Genomic DNA, 13,046 nt, shown 5'->3' with positions numbered 1-13,046 from the left:
GACTGGGGGTTCCCTGGGTCCCCCGTCCCAGGGAGTTCCCCATGTGTCACTGTAGGTGATGGGCAAGTGTCCAAGAGCAAGTGCTGTGCCCGGGAAGCGTGGGCTGGCAGAACAAAGCCTGACTGTGCTTACATCCACTGCTTCTCTCTGGCTTCTTCTGTTGAACGGAGGGTGCGTCCCCATAGAGAGAGCCCGGAGCCAAGTTTACCAACCCCAGGGAGTGGGGGCTGGCGCTGGGTGCAGTGGGCCGGGCACTGCTGGCGTTCCTCTGTCAGCACGCCCGCCCTGCGTTTGAGGCTTGCAGAGGTGGATGAAGCACAGGGGCTTGGCTGTGGCCCAGGTGGGCTGCTGCGGGCTCTGGGCAGGGCTGGGAGGGGTGGTGTGGCAGTGGGCCCACAGAGGGGAGGGTCTTTTTGTTTGCTTCTCTTTCTAGCTTCCTGTTTGAGAATCTCATCGAATCCCAGAGAAACCTCTGATTTTCAAGGCCTGCAGCTGCCCACCTGGGACCTGCTGCAGCTGGCACAGCTAATACAGAGCCCTAACCATCTGCCCTGCGGTTCGTTAGGAAGCTCGCCATTTCCCAGAGGGAACCCTGCCAGACAGACCTGCTGTCTCCAGGGCCTTGTCATGGTTGCTAAAGGAGTAGGGAGGCCCTGCGGGAAGAGAGTCTTTTTTTTTTTTTTCTGGAACTTTCCTCCCTGCCTGTTTGTTTTTTTAAATGAATTAATTTGTTTTATCCAGAATTGGAAGCCCCATGGGCAGGTATATGGGGGTACCAAGGTTGGCTCATATATTCAACACAGCCTTGATGACGTGCACAGGCAGGAGTGCATCCCCTGGCATGGGCAACAGACACGTGAAGGGAAAGGTGTAGTGTTGGTAGTGAGGTGGCGATGGAAGCGTCTTATTCACACACAGAGACATTTACACAGGTGTGTCACTGGCACGGATCGGGCGCCAGTCTGATGGGAGGCTGGAGGCTTTTTTTTTTTTGAAGATTCATTTTTTTTCTTTGGAAAGTCAGATTTACAGAGAGCAGGAGAGACAGAGAGGAAGATCTTCCATCCGATGATTCACTCCCTAAGCAGCCCCAATGGCCAGAGCTGAGCTAATCCAAAGCCAGGAGCCAGGAGCCTCTTCCGGGTATCCCACACGGGTGCAGGGTCCCAAGGCTTTGGGCCGTCCTCCGCTGCTTTCCCAGGCCACAGACAGGGAGCTGGATGGGAAGTGGAGCTGCCAGGATTAGAACCGGTGCCCATATGGGATCCTGGCTCATGCAAGGCGAGGCTTTTAGCTGCTAGGCCACACTGCCAGGCCTGAGCTGGAGTTTTTTATGGACTTGAGCGTGAGTCTTTGTTTTTCTTCCCTTCCTGCCTTCTTCAGGACATCACTGGGTCTGGGGTTTATGGATATGAAAAGCCCCCAGGACCTCCTTCTTCAGCTTGAGGGGCCTCCCAGCCCTTGTGGCGTGGGGCAGGGGGCTGACGCCGGGGGACAGGACAGGGGGCTGACATGGGGGGGACAGGGGTGTGGCATGGGCCGGGGATGGCAGGTGTCCTCACTGCTCTGCTTGCCCCACCTGTTTCCTGGCTCCAGCACACACTTGCTGCCTTTTTTTTTTTTGTCCTCTGCCCCTGTGTCAGGCGGCTGCCTTGCCAGCTTCACCTTGCCAGCTTCACCGTCTCCATGGTGGGCTACCCAGTGCTCTGTCAGCAACGTTGTACCGCTTTTGTTTCAGAGAAACCTTCTCTTTTGGAATGTTTTCCATAAATTCTTTCATAAAAGAATTAAAATGTATTTCAACTATCCAAAAGGCGCAGAGAGGGAGAGAGATCTTCCGTCTGCTGGCCCACTGCCCAAATGCCTGCTGCGGGCAGAACGGGGCAAGGCAGAAACCAGGCAGCTCGGCTCAGCCTCAGTGCCTCCAGCGTGTGGCACAGGCCTTGTCACGGGGGCCCTCGCTAACTGCCACCCAGAGCATGCGTGCGTAGGAACGGGGGCCTGGCTCAGGCACCCCAATGTGAGATGTGGGTATTCCAAGTGGCATTTTTTTTAAAAAAAGGTTTATTGTATTTATTTGAAAGAGTGCAGAGAGAGGAGAGAAAGAGAAGGTCTTGCGTCTGCTGGTACACTCTCCCAACGACCACACAGCTGGAGCAGGGGCAGGCTGAAGCCGGGGCCCAGGGACTGTGGGTGTTCCCGGTGGGTGAGGAGGCCCAGGCTCCTGGCCGTCCTCTGCTGGATTCCCAGACGCGTCGGCAGGGAGCTGGATCATAAGTGGAGCGGCTCAGGCCCGGGTGTACAGGAGTCCCGCCCCGGTCTCCTCTGGGTGGCAGGACCCCAGTCACTGGAGAATTGCTGCTGCCCGCAGGCCCATGTTAGCAAGAGGCTAGAGTCGGGAGCCTGAGGTGGCAGCGGACCGGGGCACACTGTGTGCAGACTCGGACGCCTGAAGCACTGGACCAAGTGCTGTGCCCTCCTGCGGGTTCTCAGCTTGGAGAGGGGTCTCCTGTGAGCGTGTTAGGGTTCACCGGGGTCTCCTTGATCAGGAATGAGAGGGGGGCTACGGGGGGAGCCCAGGTCTCAGGGCGTGCTCCGCCTAACAGGCCTGGGAGAGGACTTGGCCGAGACATAGGCGCACTTTCCTGCAGTGGGGTCAGGGTCCACGCGGGGGAGCTCAGGAAGCTGTTGACCCCCACGTGGCTGACTGTAACGTCCCGGGGAGACTGTCACAGGGAGGGCTTTGGCTCAGAGCAAGGGACAGAGCAGATGTGGCTGGCACGGCTGCAGCCTGGGCCTCAGGAGAGGATTTCCAGCAGGTGAGAGTGGGGCTCCCTGAGCTCCCCAAGTGCCTGATGTCGCAGCCACTCAGTCACTAGGGACATGGGGATTGTATCCCCAGTGGGGTTCTTGGGGGGCGGAATATGATGCAGCTCACAGCTCCCCTGTCTGGTTCTAGAATGGCATCATCACGGGGGTGTTCCCGGCGAGCCCCTCCAGCTGGTTCATCGTGGTGGTGGGCGTCATGTCATCCATGTACGGCAAGGTGGATCCCTCGTTGGGGATCATCGCGAAGATCAGCCGGACCCTCGGCAGCACGTGAGTAGGCCTGACAGATCTCCCAGCGTCTTGGCTGTGGCTCTTCTTGATGTTTTTAAAGCTGTTCAAATAGAACGCCTTTCACTGTTCTGGATTCCATTGGAAGCATTTGCCATTCTCCTGTCTGCTTTCTTCTCACTTCCTGCACCTGTCAGTGGTGTTGAAGGTTCCCTGGGAGTTGGCAGTCCTTCGTGGCCCTTCCTCCCTGAGTATGACAATAGGGACAGGCCAGGGCACCTGCTAGAAAGCGTCAGGGACCTAGGTGGTAGCTGGCAGTGCAGGGTTCCAGAAAGGACCAGGGTGACCCCTGACATGGCCTTCTTTTGCTCCATTCTGGGACCCCTGAGCCCACTGCTGGGGAGTGAACACCGGCCCCTGCCTGGTTCCTTTTGAGTGGTCTAGGACCCCCAGGGAACCCACAGTTCTAGAGGCCTGAGGGGCCTTTGGGGAAGTTAGTGGCTCCCAGTTGGGACCAGGTCCTAGGCCTCAGCTGGGCTCCACTGGGCATGCTCCTGAGGGCAGCTCGGTCATGTCCAGCACCCGTTTCCTGAGCTTCCCTGCTGTCCTGGTGGCCTGCCCTGCAGGAGCTGGCCCTGTCATCCTGCTGGGCTCTCAGGGCCAGCCCTGGGCCATGCGGCCTCATGGGGTTCTTGCCGGTGCCCATGAATAAGCTTCAGAGAGGGATTGGCAGGGAGCATGGAGGGAGGAATGGAAAGCTGTGCCAGCCTTGGGCTCAGTGCTGGCCTCCACGGGCACCGAGCCTCCCCCAAAGGCCTGCCCGACACCGGGGCAGTGCCAGCTCCAGGCTCATGCTGGCCTCCACGGGCACCGAGTCTCCCCCGAGGGCCTGCCTGACACCGGGGCAGCGCCCACACTGTTGCCAGCCTGACAGTTGACTCCAGGGCCTCAGGGACCTGGCGCTCCCTGTCTGCTGGCTGGGCAGCTCCCAGGACTCCAGCAGCAGCCCACAGTTCCCAAGCAGGCTGGGCAGCTCCAGCCTTGCAGCACTGGTTCACACGGACGGCCACCGAAGGGCTGTGCCGCGGGGTCCGTGTCCTGGCCCCGGGCAGTGCGGGGTCTGAACTGAGCTGAAGGAGTGAAGCCGTAACTGTTCTGCATCCTTCTGCCCTCGTTCTGTTAAGCATTGTTCCATCCGAAAGGAACAGGAAGCAGTTAGCCGAAGTGGGTGACACCCTCGGCCAAGGGCAAATTTGGTTCTGATAACAGAAAATAAACCATTTCAGCGGACTGCCCTTGCCGTGAATATTATGGCTGCCGCTTGTGCAGGGGGCCCATCTTTCTGAGGGGGTCTCCTGAGGAGTCCCCCACGCCCTGCTCCTTCTGCAGGGGGCCTCTGCTCTGAGTCACCCACAGAGGGGCTCTGGCCCTCAAGCTCAGCCCGCACAGCAGGGTCATTCTGTTGTGTGTGTCTGCAGGTGACAGAACCGGAGTGTCCTGCTTTTGTGGCAGCGTGCCTGGCCTGGCCACCTGGACGCTGGGGCAGCTGTGGGCGGGATTCCTGTCTTCCTGCGTGTGACACAGCACCTGGCGGCTCCAGGCGCTCTGGGCCCGGCTGCCTGCCAGCTGCCTTTCGGCTGGGAGCCGGGCAGCCCACCTTGTGCCGAGGGCTCTCACTGGGCCCGGGGTGTTGCGTGGTTAACCGCCAGGTTTATTTGGCTCCCCAGTGAGGGCCGTCTCCTAAAAGTGGATCATGTTGAGGAGTGACAGCTATTTAAAGCCCAGTATAATCTTCCTCTTTCTGGGCCACCTGGGGGATTAAGAAAAGGCCAGTTTAGGGGTCAGCATCTTGCAGGCTAGGCTGGTCCCAAGCTGTCGTTGGGAGAGGAACATTCCGAAGTGAGATTTGTCTTTGCAGTGTGGGGTTTTTTCGCTGTCCGGTCCAAGCTTTGGACTTTGGTTCCAAGTGGCTGCTCGTGTATAAACACTATCCTGAATGAATCACTCGCTGTTTGAACAGGAATATTGAGTAACCACAGATGTCTTCCTCCCCTGCCATATGTGACCAGTTCATCGCAAGGGCAGCTCACCCAGAAGGTCACTGCCCAGGTGCTTGAAGCCAAGGCTGCTCCTACGTTATAACGGTCAGAAGGTGACAGAGTCAGAGTACAGTGCAGGCCGAGTGCTGGGCTCGCCAGGCCACAGGAGAGTGTAAAATTGAACGCGCGTGGGCCTAGCAAAGAGCCTAGTGGCTAAATCCTCACCTTGCATGTGCCAGGATCCCATATGGCACCAGTTCATGTCCTGGCTGCTCCACTTCCCATCCAGCTCCCTGCTTGTGGCTGGGAAAGCAGTGGAGGACGGCCCAAAGCCTTGGGACCCTGCACCCGCGTGGGAGACCCGGAAGAGGCTCCTGGTGTTGGCTTCGGATCGGCTCAGCTCCAGCTGTTGAGGCCACTGGGGAGTGAACCATCGGATGAGAGGTCTTCCTCTCTGTCTCTGCTTCACTCAGTGTATCTGCCTTTCCAATTAAAAAAGAAAATCAGAAGCATGTGTTCATAGGTTGAAATTGGGATGGTGCTCAAACAATTATGAAAAAATGGAGTTGAAAGATAAATTTATGTTGATACCCAAAATGAAAAAAAATATGTGCAGGAGTTTTTCATAATATGCATGTCCAAGGATATTTTTTTTAAAAAGATTTATCCACTTTCATTGAAAAGTCAGATTTACAGCGAGAAGGAGAGACAGAGAGATTCTCCATCTGCTGGTTCACTCCCAGAGTGGCCACAGCTGGAACTAAGTCGACAGGAAGCCAGGAGCTTCTTCTGGGTCTGCCAAGCCATTAGCAGGGAGAGGGATGAGAAACAGTGGAGCCAGGATTTGAACCGGCACGCCTATGGGATACTGGCATCACAAGCAGTGGCTTTGCTTGCTATGCTGCAATACTGGCTCCCAAAGCCGACTTTTAATTCTGATTTCCATGAAAGTTTGGCAGTGCCTTGTTCTTTCTTTTCTTTCTTTTCTTTTCTTTCCTTTTCTTTTTTTTTTTTTAACATTTATTTATCTTTATTGCAAAATCAAATATACAGAGAGGAGGAGAGACAGAGAGGAAGATCTTCCGTATGATGGTTCATTCCCCAAGTGACCGCAACGGCTAGAGCTGAACCAATTCGAAGCCAGGAGCCAGGAGTTCTTCCGGGTCTCCCACACAGGTGCAGGGTCCCAAGGCTTTGGGCCGTCCTCCACTGCTTTCCCAGGCCACAGGCAGGGAGCTGGAGGGAAGTGGAGCTGCCTGGATTAGAACCAGTGCCCACATGGGATCCTGGCTCATGCAAGGCGAGGCCTTTAGCTGCTAGGCCACTGCGCCGGGCCCAGTACCTTGATTTTTAAAGCTCTGGAGGGGCCTTTAGCTCACAGAAGTGGGTTGTTTTAATCATTTGAAGAATACTTAAGTAGTTTTAACCATTTCAATATTGTGAGGTTTTAAGAATGACTGCAGATTAAAAACAAAAGCACAAAATAGCTTTATTTTGTCTCATTTTAAAGTCAGTCTTTGCCCTAAAACTGTGCTGCTTCCCTTCCCTGGCAAGGGCACGTTCTGTTTGGAGTTTCCATCACTCATCCGGGATCCGCTTACCTCTCACACATTCATCGAACAGCACCAATTTTGCTGTTGTTTTTTGTTTTTACAAATACGCTCCGCGGGCCACAGACGGGCTCTCGGGGTGTAAGCGTGGAGCCGTCATTGTGGCTAGCGAGTCGAGCTTGGACTCCTGGGAAAACTGCAGGCAGCTTTGAGGAGAGAAGCTGGAGTGTGTGGGTGCTGAGAGCCCGAGCCACCGCACACCCCTGCGCGGAGTGTCCCCAGGGCTGTGCAGGTCTCAGCTGCACCGTGGCCCCCAAGCTGCACGTCCCCGACCCTGAGAGGCCCATGTGTGCACCCAGCTGTCACGTGTGCACCACGTCATGTCTGAGGCCCTGGGCTGGTGCACGCGAGGCAGCTGCGAGGGGGCTTGGCTCTCACACCGCGGCACCGCAGCCCCCGACCCCAGCCCTGGCCAGCTCAGGAGTGGGTGTGGCTCCCACGCAGCCGCGGCAGCCGCTTGGTCCCGGCCCCGGCTCAGGAGTGGACGTGGCTCTCCTTCCTCCCCAGGGGCTACATGTCCAGCCGGACACAGAACGTGGTCAGCGGCGTGCTTTTCGGCACGGGCCTCTGGGTGACCCTCATTGTCGCCATGCGCTACTCCCTGAAGGTGCTGCTCTCCTACCACGGCTGGATGTTCGCCGAGCACGGCAAGATGGGCCGTGCCACCAGGATCTGGATGGTGAGGGGGTCTTGCTCGGGAGGAGCTGGGTGGGCGGGTCTGCGGGTCAAACAATGTTTGATGGACAGCAGCTTCAGCGTATGGGAGTGCTTCTTCAAGGGGGAAGAAGGCATGACACTTTGGCCTTGGAGTTAGGACGCCTCCTGGGATCTGCCACATTCTGCATGGCCGCCCCTGGATCCTGTGTCATGTCAGTACTGTGAGGGACACGTGTGAGGTGGCAGTGATGGCTCCTGAAGCCCTGCTCCAAGTGGAGTGTCCAGCTCCTGGTGTCCTTGTGACCTTGCCCTGGCTGTCGGGGTCCCTGGGGCAATCTCCTCTCTCAATGTCTCTCACATACTGAAAATGTCTCGGGGGGAGGGGGCATGGCTAGGATTGTCAAGCCACCTTTTTCTTCCTTCTCTTTTTTATTTTATGATTTCTTTATTTTTTATTGGGAAGAGTAGATATACAGAGAGGAGAGAGATACAAAGATCTGCTGGTTCATTCCCCAAGTGGCTGCAATGCCCAAGCTGGGCTGGTCTGAAGCCAGGAGCCAGGAGCTTCTTCCAGGTCTCCCATGCGGATGCAGGGTCCCAAGGCTTTGGGCCGTCCTCCACTGCTTTCCCAGGCCACAAACAGGGAGCTGGATGGGAAGTGGAGCAGTTGGGATATGAACCTGTGACCATATGGGATTCCAGCATGTTCAAGCCAAGGACTTTAGCCACTAGGCTACTGTCAGGCCCGAGCTGCCATTTCAATGCTGACGTACCGTCGTGGAGTGCCAATTCAAGTCCTGGTGCTCCACGTCTTATGCAGCTCACTGCTGATGCACCTGGGCATGCCGCAGAAGACAGCCCAAGTTCCTGGGCCCCTGCTTCCCTCCCGGGGACCTGGGGTTGGCTTGGGTGAACAGCAGGTTACACACAGTGGGCGCCCGGACCTCGCCTCGCCTTGACACGGCACCCCTCTTCCCGCAGGGCATGGTGAAGATCTTCTCGGGCCGGAAGCCCATGTTGTACAGTTTCCAGACCTCGCTGCCTCGCCTGCCCGTGCCGGCCGTGAAGGACACCACGCAGCGGGTAGGCCTGCCGCACCCTCCAGCCTCACGCGCAGCTCCTCTTCACGGAGGAGCTGCCGCCCTGCGTCCTGCGTTCTGTCCTCGTGTCCGTCCTTAGCAGCGACCCGTTTAGGATGTTTCTCCCGTGTCTTCGGAGAAGGTCTTGATTCCTAGACAGAAAGCTGCTTTTGCAGCTTTTTGCGTTGCAGGATTCCCGCCCTGGAACACAGAGCCGTTGGCTGTTGGCTACGGGCGGTACTGGTTCCCAGGAGGCTGACGTTTGGTGCCGTGGAAGGACAGTGGGGGCCCTGTCTCTGAGGGGATTAATGAACCTCCTCCCTGGAACCCCAGGCACCCTCAGGCTTCCTGTCTGGGACAGCCCCCCGCAGGGTAGTTAGAGCAAACAGACCTGCACTTCCAACCCCCTCCACAGCTGGAAGCAGCAGCCCTTGCACAGTCAATCCTCCTCCTTTCCCTCCTCCTGCTTCTCCCGCCAGCTCTCGGGTCGGTTCAGCTTCCTGTCTCTGCAAGCTTGCCTGTCTCAGGGGCCTCCTGTGAGCGGTCCCTGACGGCGGCAGCCGCTCGGTGGGCAGGCCTCTGCAGGGTACCTGTGTCGTGTGCGACATGGGTCGGGATGCCTTCCTTTTATTCACAGATAGTGTTGTACAGATAAAACGCATTTTGTGGTATCCATTTCTGGAGGGGACAAGGTTTTGCTTTGTCTGTTTTAAAGATTTCTTTATTTTTTATTGGGAAGGCAGATTTACAGAAAGAAGGAGAGACAGAAAGATCTTCCATGCACTCATCCACTCCCCAAATGGCCACAATGGTCAGAGCTGAGCTGATCCGAAGCCTGGACCCAGGAGCCTCCTCTAGGCGCCCCATGCGGGTGCAGGTCCCAAGGCTGGGCTGTTCTCGACTGCTTTCCCAGGCCACAGCAGGGAGCTGGATGGGAAGTGGAGCAGCTAGGACACAAACTGACGCCCATGTGGGGGTGCCGGTGCTTAGAGGTGGGGGATTGGCCTGGTGAGCCAGCATGCCGGCCCAAAGGGGCAGTGGTTTGGAGCCTGCTGGTAAGGGCACCAAGTGGCCACAAGTGCCCCTCTGCTGACTTAGGACCCCACACCTGGGCCCGATGAAGCTTTCCCGTCCAGATTGCCCTCCTCGCAGCCATGGGCAGCCCACAGCTCCCCCTTGTCCTTCCCGGCGTCCTGGGTAATGGGAGCGCGTGGCAGGCTGTTCTCCGGGCCTGCTCTCTGACTTAGCTACACGGGGAGGCTCCTGTGCATGCTGGCTTCCCTCAACTCCGTCCCTGTTTTGCTACATAGTACTCCATGGAGTGGACACAGCACTGCCCACCGTCCGCCATCCGGCAGCTCTTCCTCTGAGGTTCCCATGAGGAGCAGTGGCACGGGCATCCACCTCCTGGGCACCCTGGGCACCGGCTGTCAGTCCTGGGCAGGCACTCCCTCCTCCGCGGGAGGCTGGCTCCCGAGGGAGTCTGGGCTTCCTCTCCCTTGGTGAGGACATCGTGACATTGAGCCAGCCACGGATCAGGGTCCAGGTCTTCTACAGTCCGAGGCCCCGCTGGATAATGTAAACATTTTTTAAAATTTATTTTCCTCTTTTATGTTGTATTTCCCCTTTTTATTTGAAAGGCAGGCAGAGAAAAATCTACAAATACCCACCACGGCCAGCAGGGCCGGACACCGCCAGGAGCCAGCAGCCCCATGCAGGCCTCCCAGCCCTAAGTACGCTGGCTGTCTTCCAGCTGCTTTCCCAGGCACACTAGAGGGCTCTGGGTCAGAAGCGGAGCAGCCAGGACCCGAACGAGGGCTGAGATCAGAGATGCCTGTGGCTTAGTCTTTGGCCACAATGCCAACTCCACATTGCAGGCCTTGACGTGGCGTTTTCTGTTCGCTCCAGTACCTGGAATCCGTGAGGCCCCTTATGAAGGAAGGAGACTTTGAACGGATGACGGCGCTTGCTCAAGATTTTGCTGTCACGCTGGGACCCAAACTGCAGTGGTATTTGAAGCTGAAGTCCTGGTGGGCCACAAATTATGTAAGTGTGTACCTGTTGACCACCTGCTTGGGACCTTTTCTGGACTGTCCGTGTAGATGCTGCCGTGCCTGCCACACGGCGCTCACGGGGCTTCTCCGTGCTCCTTTGTCTGCACCCGCTAGGTGAGTGACTGGTGGGAGGAATACGTCTACCTGCGCGGGCGCGGGCCGCTCATGGTGAACAGCAACTACTACGCGATGGTGAGTCTGTCGGACGGGGTCAGCTGCCCAGTGGAGGCTTCCTGGGATGGCTCTGGGGAGCGATGTGACCCCTGTCCCTCCTGGTCCTGCGGCCACAGCTCCAGCTTCCTAATCCTGTGCGGGAGCCCGGCTGCTTCCCGCCTGAGGACGTGGATCGTCCCTGTGTTTCCGTGGGTGCTCACGGGTGCTGAGCTGCTGCAGGGGAAGCTGAGGGACAGGCACGGCTCTGTGGGCGCTGGGAGCTCCTCGCCGTGGGCATCCCAGTCCTGCTGCTTACAGCACCCAGTGCTCCAGCAACCTGGCAGTTCCTATCCCCCTAGAGCAAGGGGGCAGGGCTGGCCAGGACATGTGCCCCTCTGAGCTCGGCCCCTCGCTGCTAAGTCACGGAGGGGCGTGCGTCTCCCATGCCTCAACCTCCTTGTCTGACGCATGGCAGTGGGGGTGCTCAGCCCTGTGTAGTGACAGCTCGTGTGACTCCTGGCACCTGCTCTCTTGTCTTCACTTCTCTCTTTGTTCCCCTGTTTCCATCAGTTCCTTTTCCCTTCCCTGTTGCTCCATTTCAGAATTTTGCTTTTCAATTCCATTTTTCCATCTGAGAGTCACAGACTGGGAGACCCGTGTCCAGGGGACCCAGAGCCGATTCCCTGCACTAATGGGTAGTGAGTTGCGCCTGTGGGGCCCTTCCCCTCCTGGGGTCTTACGTTTGTTCCCCAGGAAGAGGCGTGCTTCCCTCCCTCACTGGAGGCACGCCGTGCACATGGACCACCCCTGCCTTTGGAAGGGCAGAGAGACAGGCCTCCATCCCCTGGGCACTCCCCTCGCGCCCACAGCAGGTGTGCAGGACCCGGCCTGCTCCCTCAGACTCCCGGGAGGTGACCTGTAGCCACCGCCTGCTGCCTCCAGTGCCGTGCCCTGATGGGATGCCGGAATAGGAAGCCGACCCAAACCCTGATCCCAGGGCGCACAACCCCAAACAGCATGTCAGCTGTGTGCGCACACCTTTGGCCACGCGGACACCGTCAGGTCAGCTAGCTGTATATTGGCAGTTTTTCCAGAAGAAACATTTAGAAATGTGTCTGAAAATATAGAAATTGGCAGGTACAGAGGTATTAGTGGAAGGTGACCATGAAATCCTGGTTACTCCTGGAACTTTGCTAAGGTGTGTCGCATGCCACATTTCTGCTCTCCTCCCCGGGTGTTCGAGGCCACCGGGATAACACTCTGTCACCTTCAGGAATGTCTAGGATTGGCAGTGTTACAGTATGTTAAGAAAACAAAACTGAGCAAGTATAGGAAATTAAATTACTTTGTTTCCCAGCAGGTGTGGTGGTATTTAAGTACAGATTTTTTTTTATTATCAATGTGGTGGACCTGCCTCATAATGCATTGAAAATCTTTCACATGTGTATTTATTGATTTTCATATTTACCTGAAAGCAGAGAGGCAGACAGCAGAGAGCGAGCGGCCATGCATGGCTCATTGCCCACCCACCCGTGGCAGTCGGGCCTGGGAACTCTGTGTGGACTGCTCACTGCTGAGCCGCCTCCTGCTGCCTCCCGGCGTGCGGGCAGCGGGGTCAGCACCGGGCGATCCGGGTCGTGAATGCAGTGCTGTGCCAGGCACAAGCGCCCGTGGAAGGGCTGGCCAAACTGCCCTTCTCACAGTCACGTTCCCGCTGCTGTCCTGTCCCCCTGCAGGATTTCCTGTACGTCATCCCAACCCCCATGCAGGCGGCGCGCGCGGGCAACACCATCCACGCCATCCTGCTGTACAGGCGCAAGGTGGACCGCGAGGAGATCACGCCGGTAAGCAGGCTCTTCCGGGGGTCACTGGCGCTGTCCCGCGTGGGGTGCGCAGCTCCAGTCTGTCTGCTCCTTCCTGCTGAAAGCGTCCACTCCCTCAGGTCACTGGGTCGGTCCCTCCCCCGGGACTCCGTGCCCATCACACCCCCCTCCGGGACCTCTGGCCACTGAACATCCCCGTGAGGCGTACGCTGTCGGGCTGGGCTGGGTCTGCTCTTGTCCAGCCCCTGTCCCTGGGCGTGCGGAGGTCACGGCGGACTCCCTGAGGGTGCTGAGTGGACGCGCCCCTGTGGGCCTTCCTCCTGCCCTCGGCCCCCTCGGGGAGCCCTTGTTTGCTTGTGAAGGCACTTTCTCCTCAGGCAGCCCTGTGTCCCCAGGGTCCCTTTGCACCTGTTCCAGTAGAGAGTGTGGCTGGGGAGGAAGACTGGCCAGGAACCTGCACCCTGGCCTGGTTCAACAAGTCCCCGGATGACCCCCTGTGAAGACCAAGCCCAGCCCACAGCATGAAGACAGACCAACATAGCGTTCTGTCTTCTTGTTTTTCTTAAGTTGTTTA

At 57.6% G+C, this 13,046-nt stretch overlaps 1 protein-coding gene across 1 annotated transcript in view; it reads left to right on the top strand.

Annotated features, from left to right (window-relative positions):
- LOC121150174 (carnitine O-palmitoyltransferase 1, liver isoform) overlaps positions 1–13,046 on the top strand; it is a 47,453-nt gene that overhangs the window by 14,092 nt on the left and 20,315 nt on the right. The window contains exons 3-8 of the mRNA XM_040970853.1: positions 2,960–3,099; positions 7,214–7,385; positions 8,345–8,446; positions 10,351–10,488; positions 10,611–10,688; positions 12,386–12,493. Of these exons, the coding sequence (XP_040826787.1) occupies positions 2,960–3,099; positions 7,214–7,385; positions 8,345–8,446; positions 10,351–10,488; positions 10,611–10,688; positions 12,386–12,493 (738 nt within the window). The remainder of the gene's footprint in view (positions 1–2,959; positions 3,100–7,213; positions 7,386–8,344; positions 8,447–10,350; positions 10,489–10,610; positions 10,689–12,385; positions 12,494–13,046) is intronic.

Source organism: Ochotona curzoniae, unplaced genomic scaffold (genome assembly GCF_017591425.1).
Source record: "Ochotona curzoniae isolate NIBS_2020 unplaced genomic scaffold, NIBS_Ocur_1.0 scaffold_4937, whole genome shotgun sequence".
NCBI lineage: Eukaryota > Metazoa > Chordata > Mammalia > Lagomorpha > Ochotonidae > Ochotona > Ochotona curzoniae.
The sequence above is the reverse complement of the archived record's forward strand: the minus strand, read 5'-3'. Positions and strand labels throughout refer to the sequence as shown.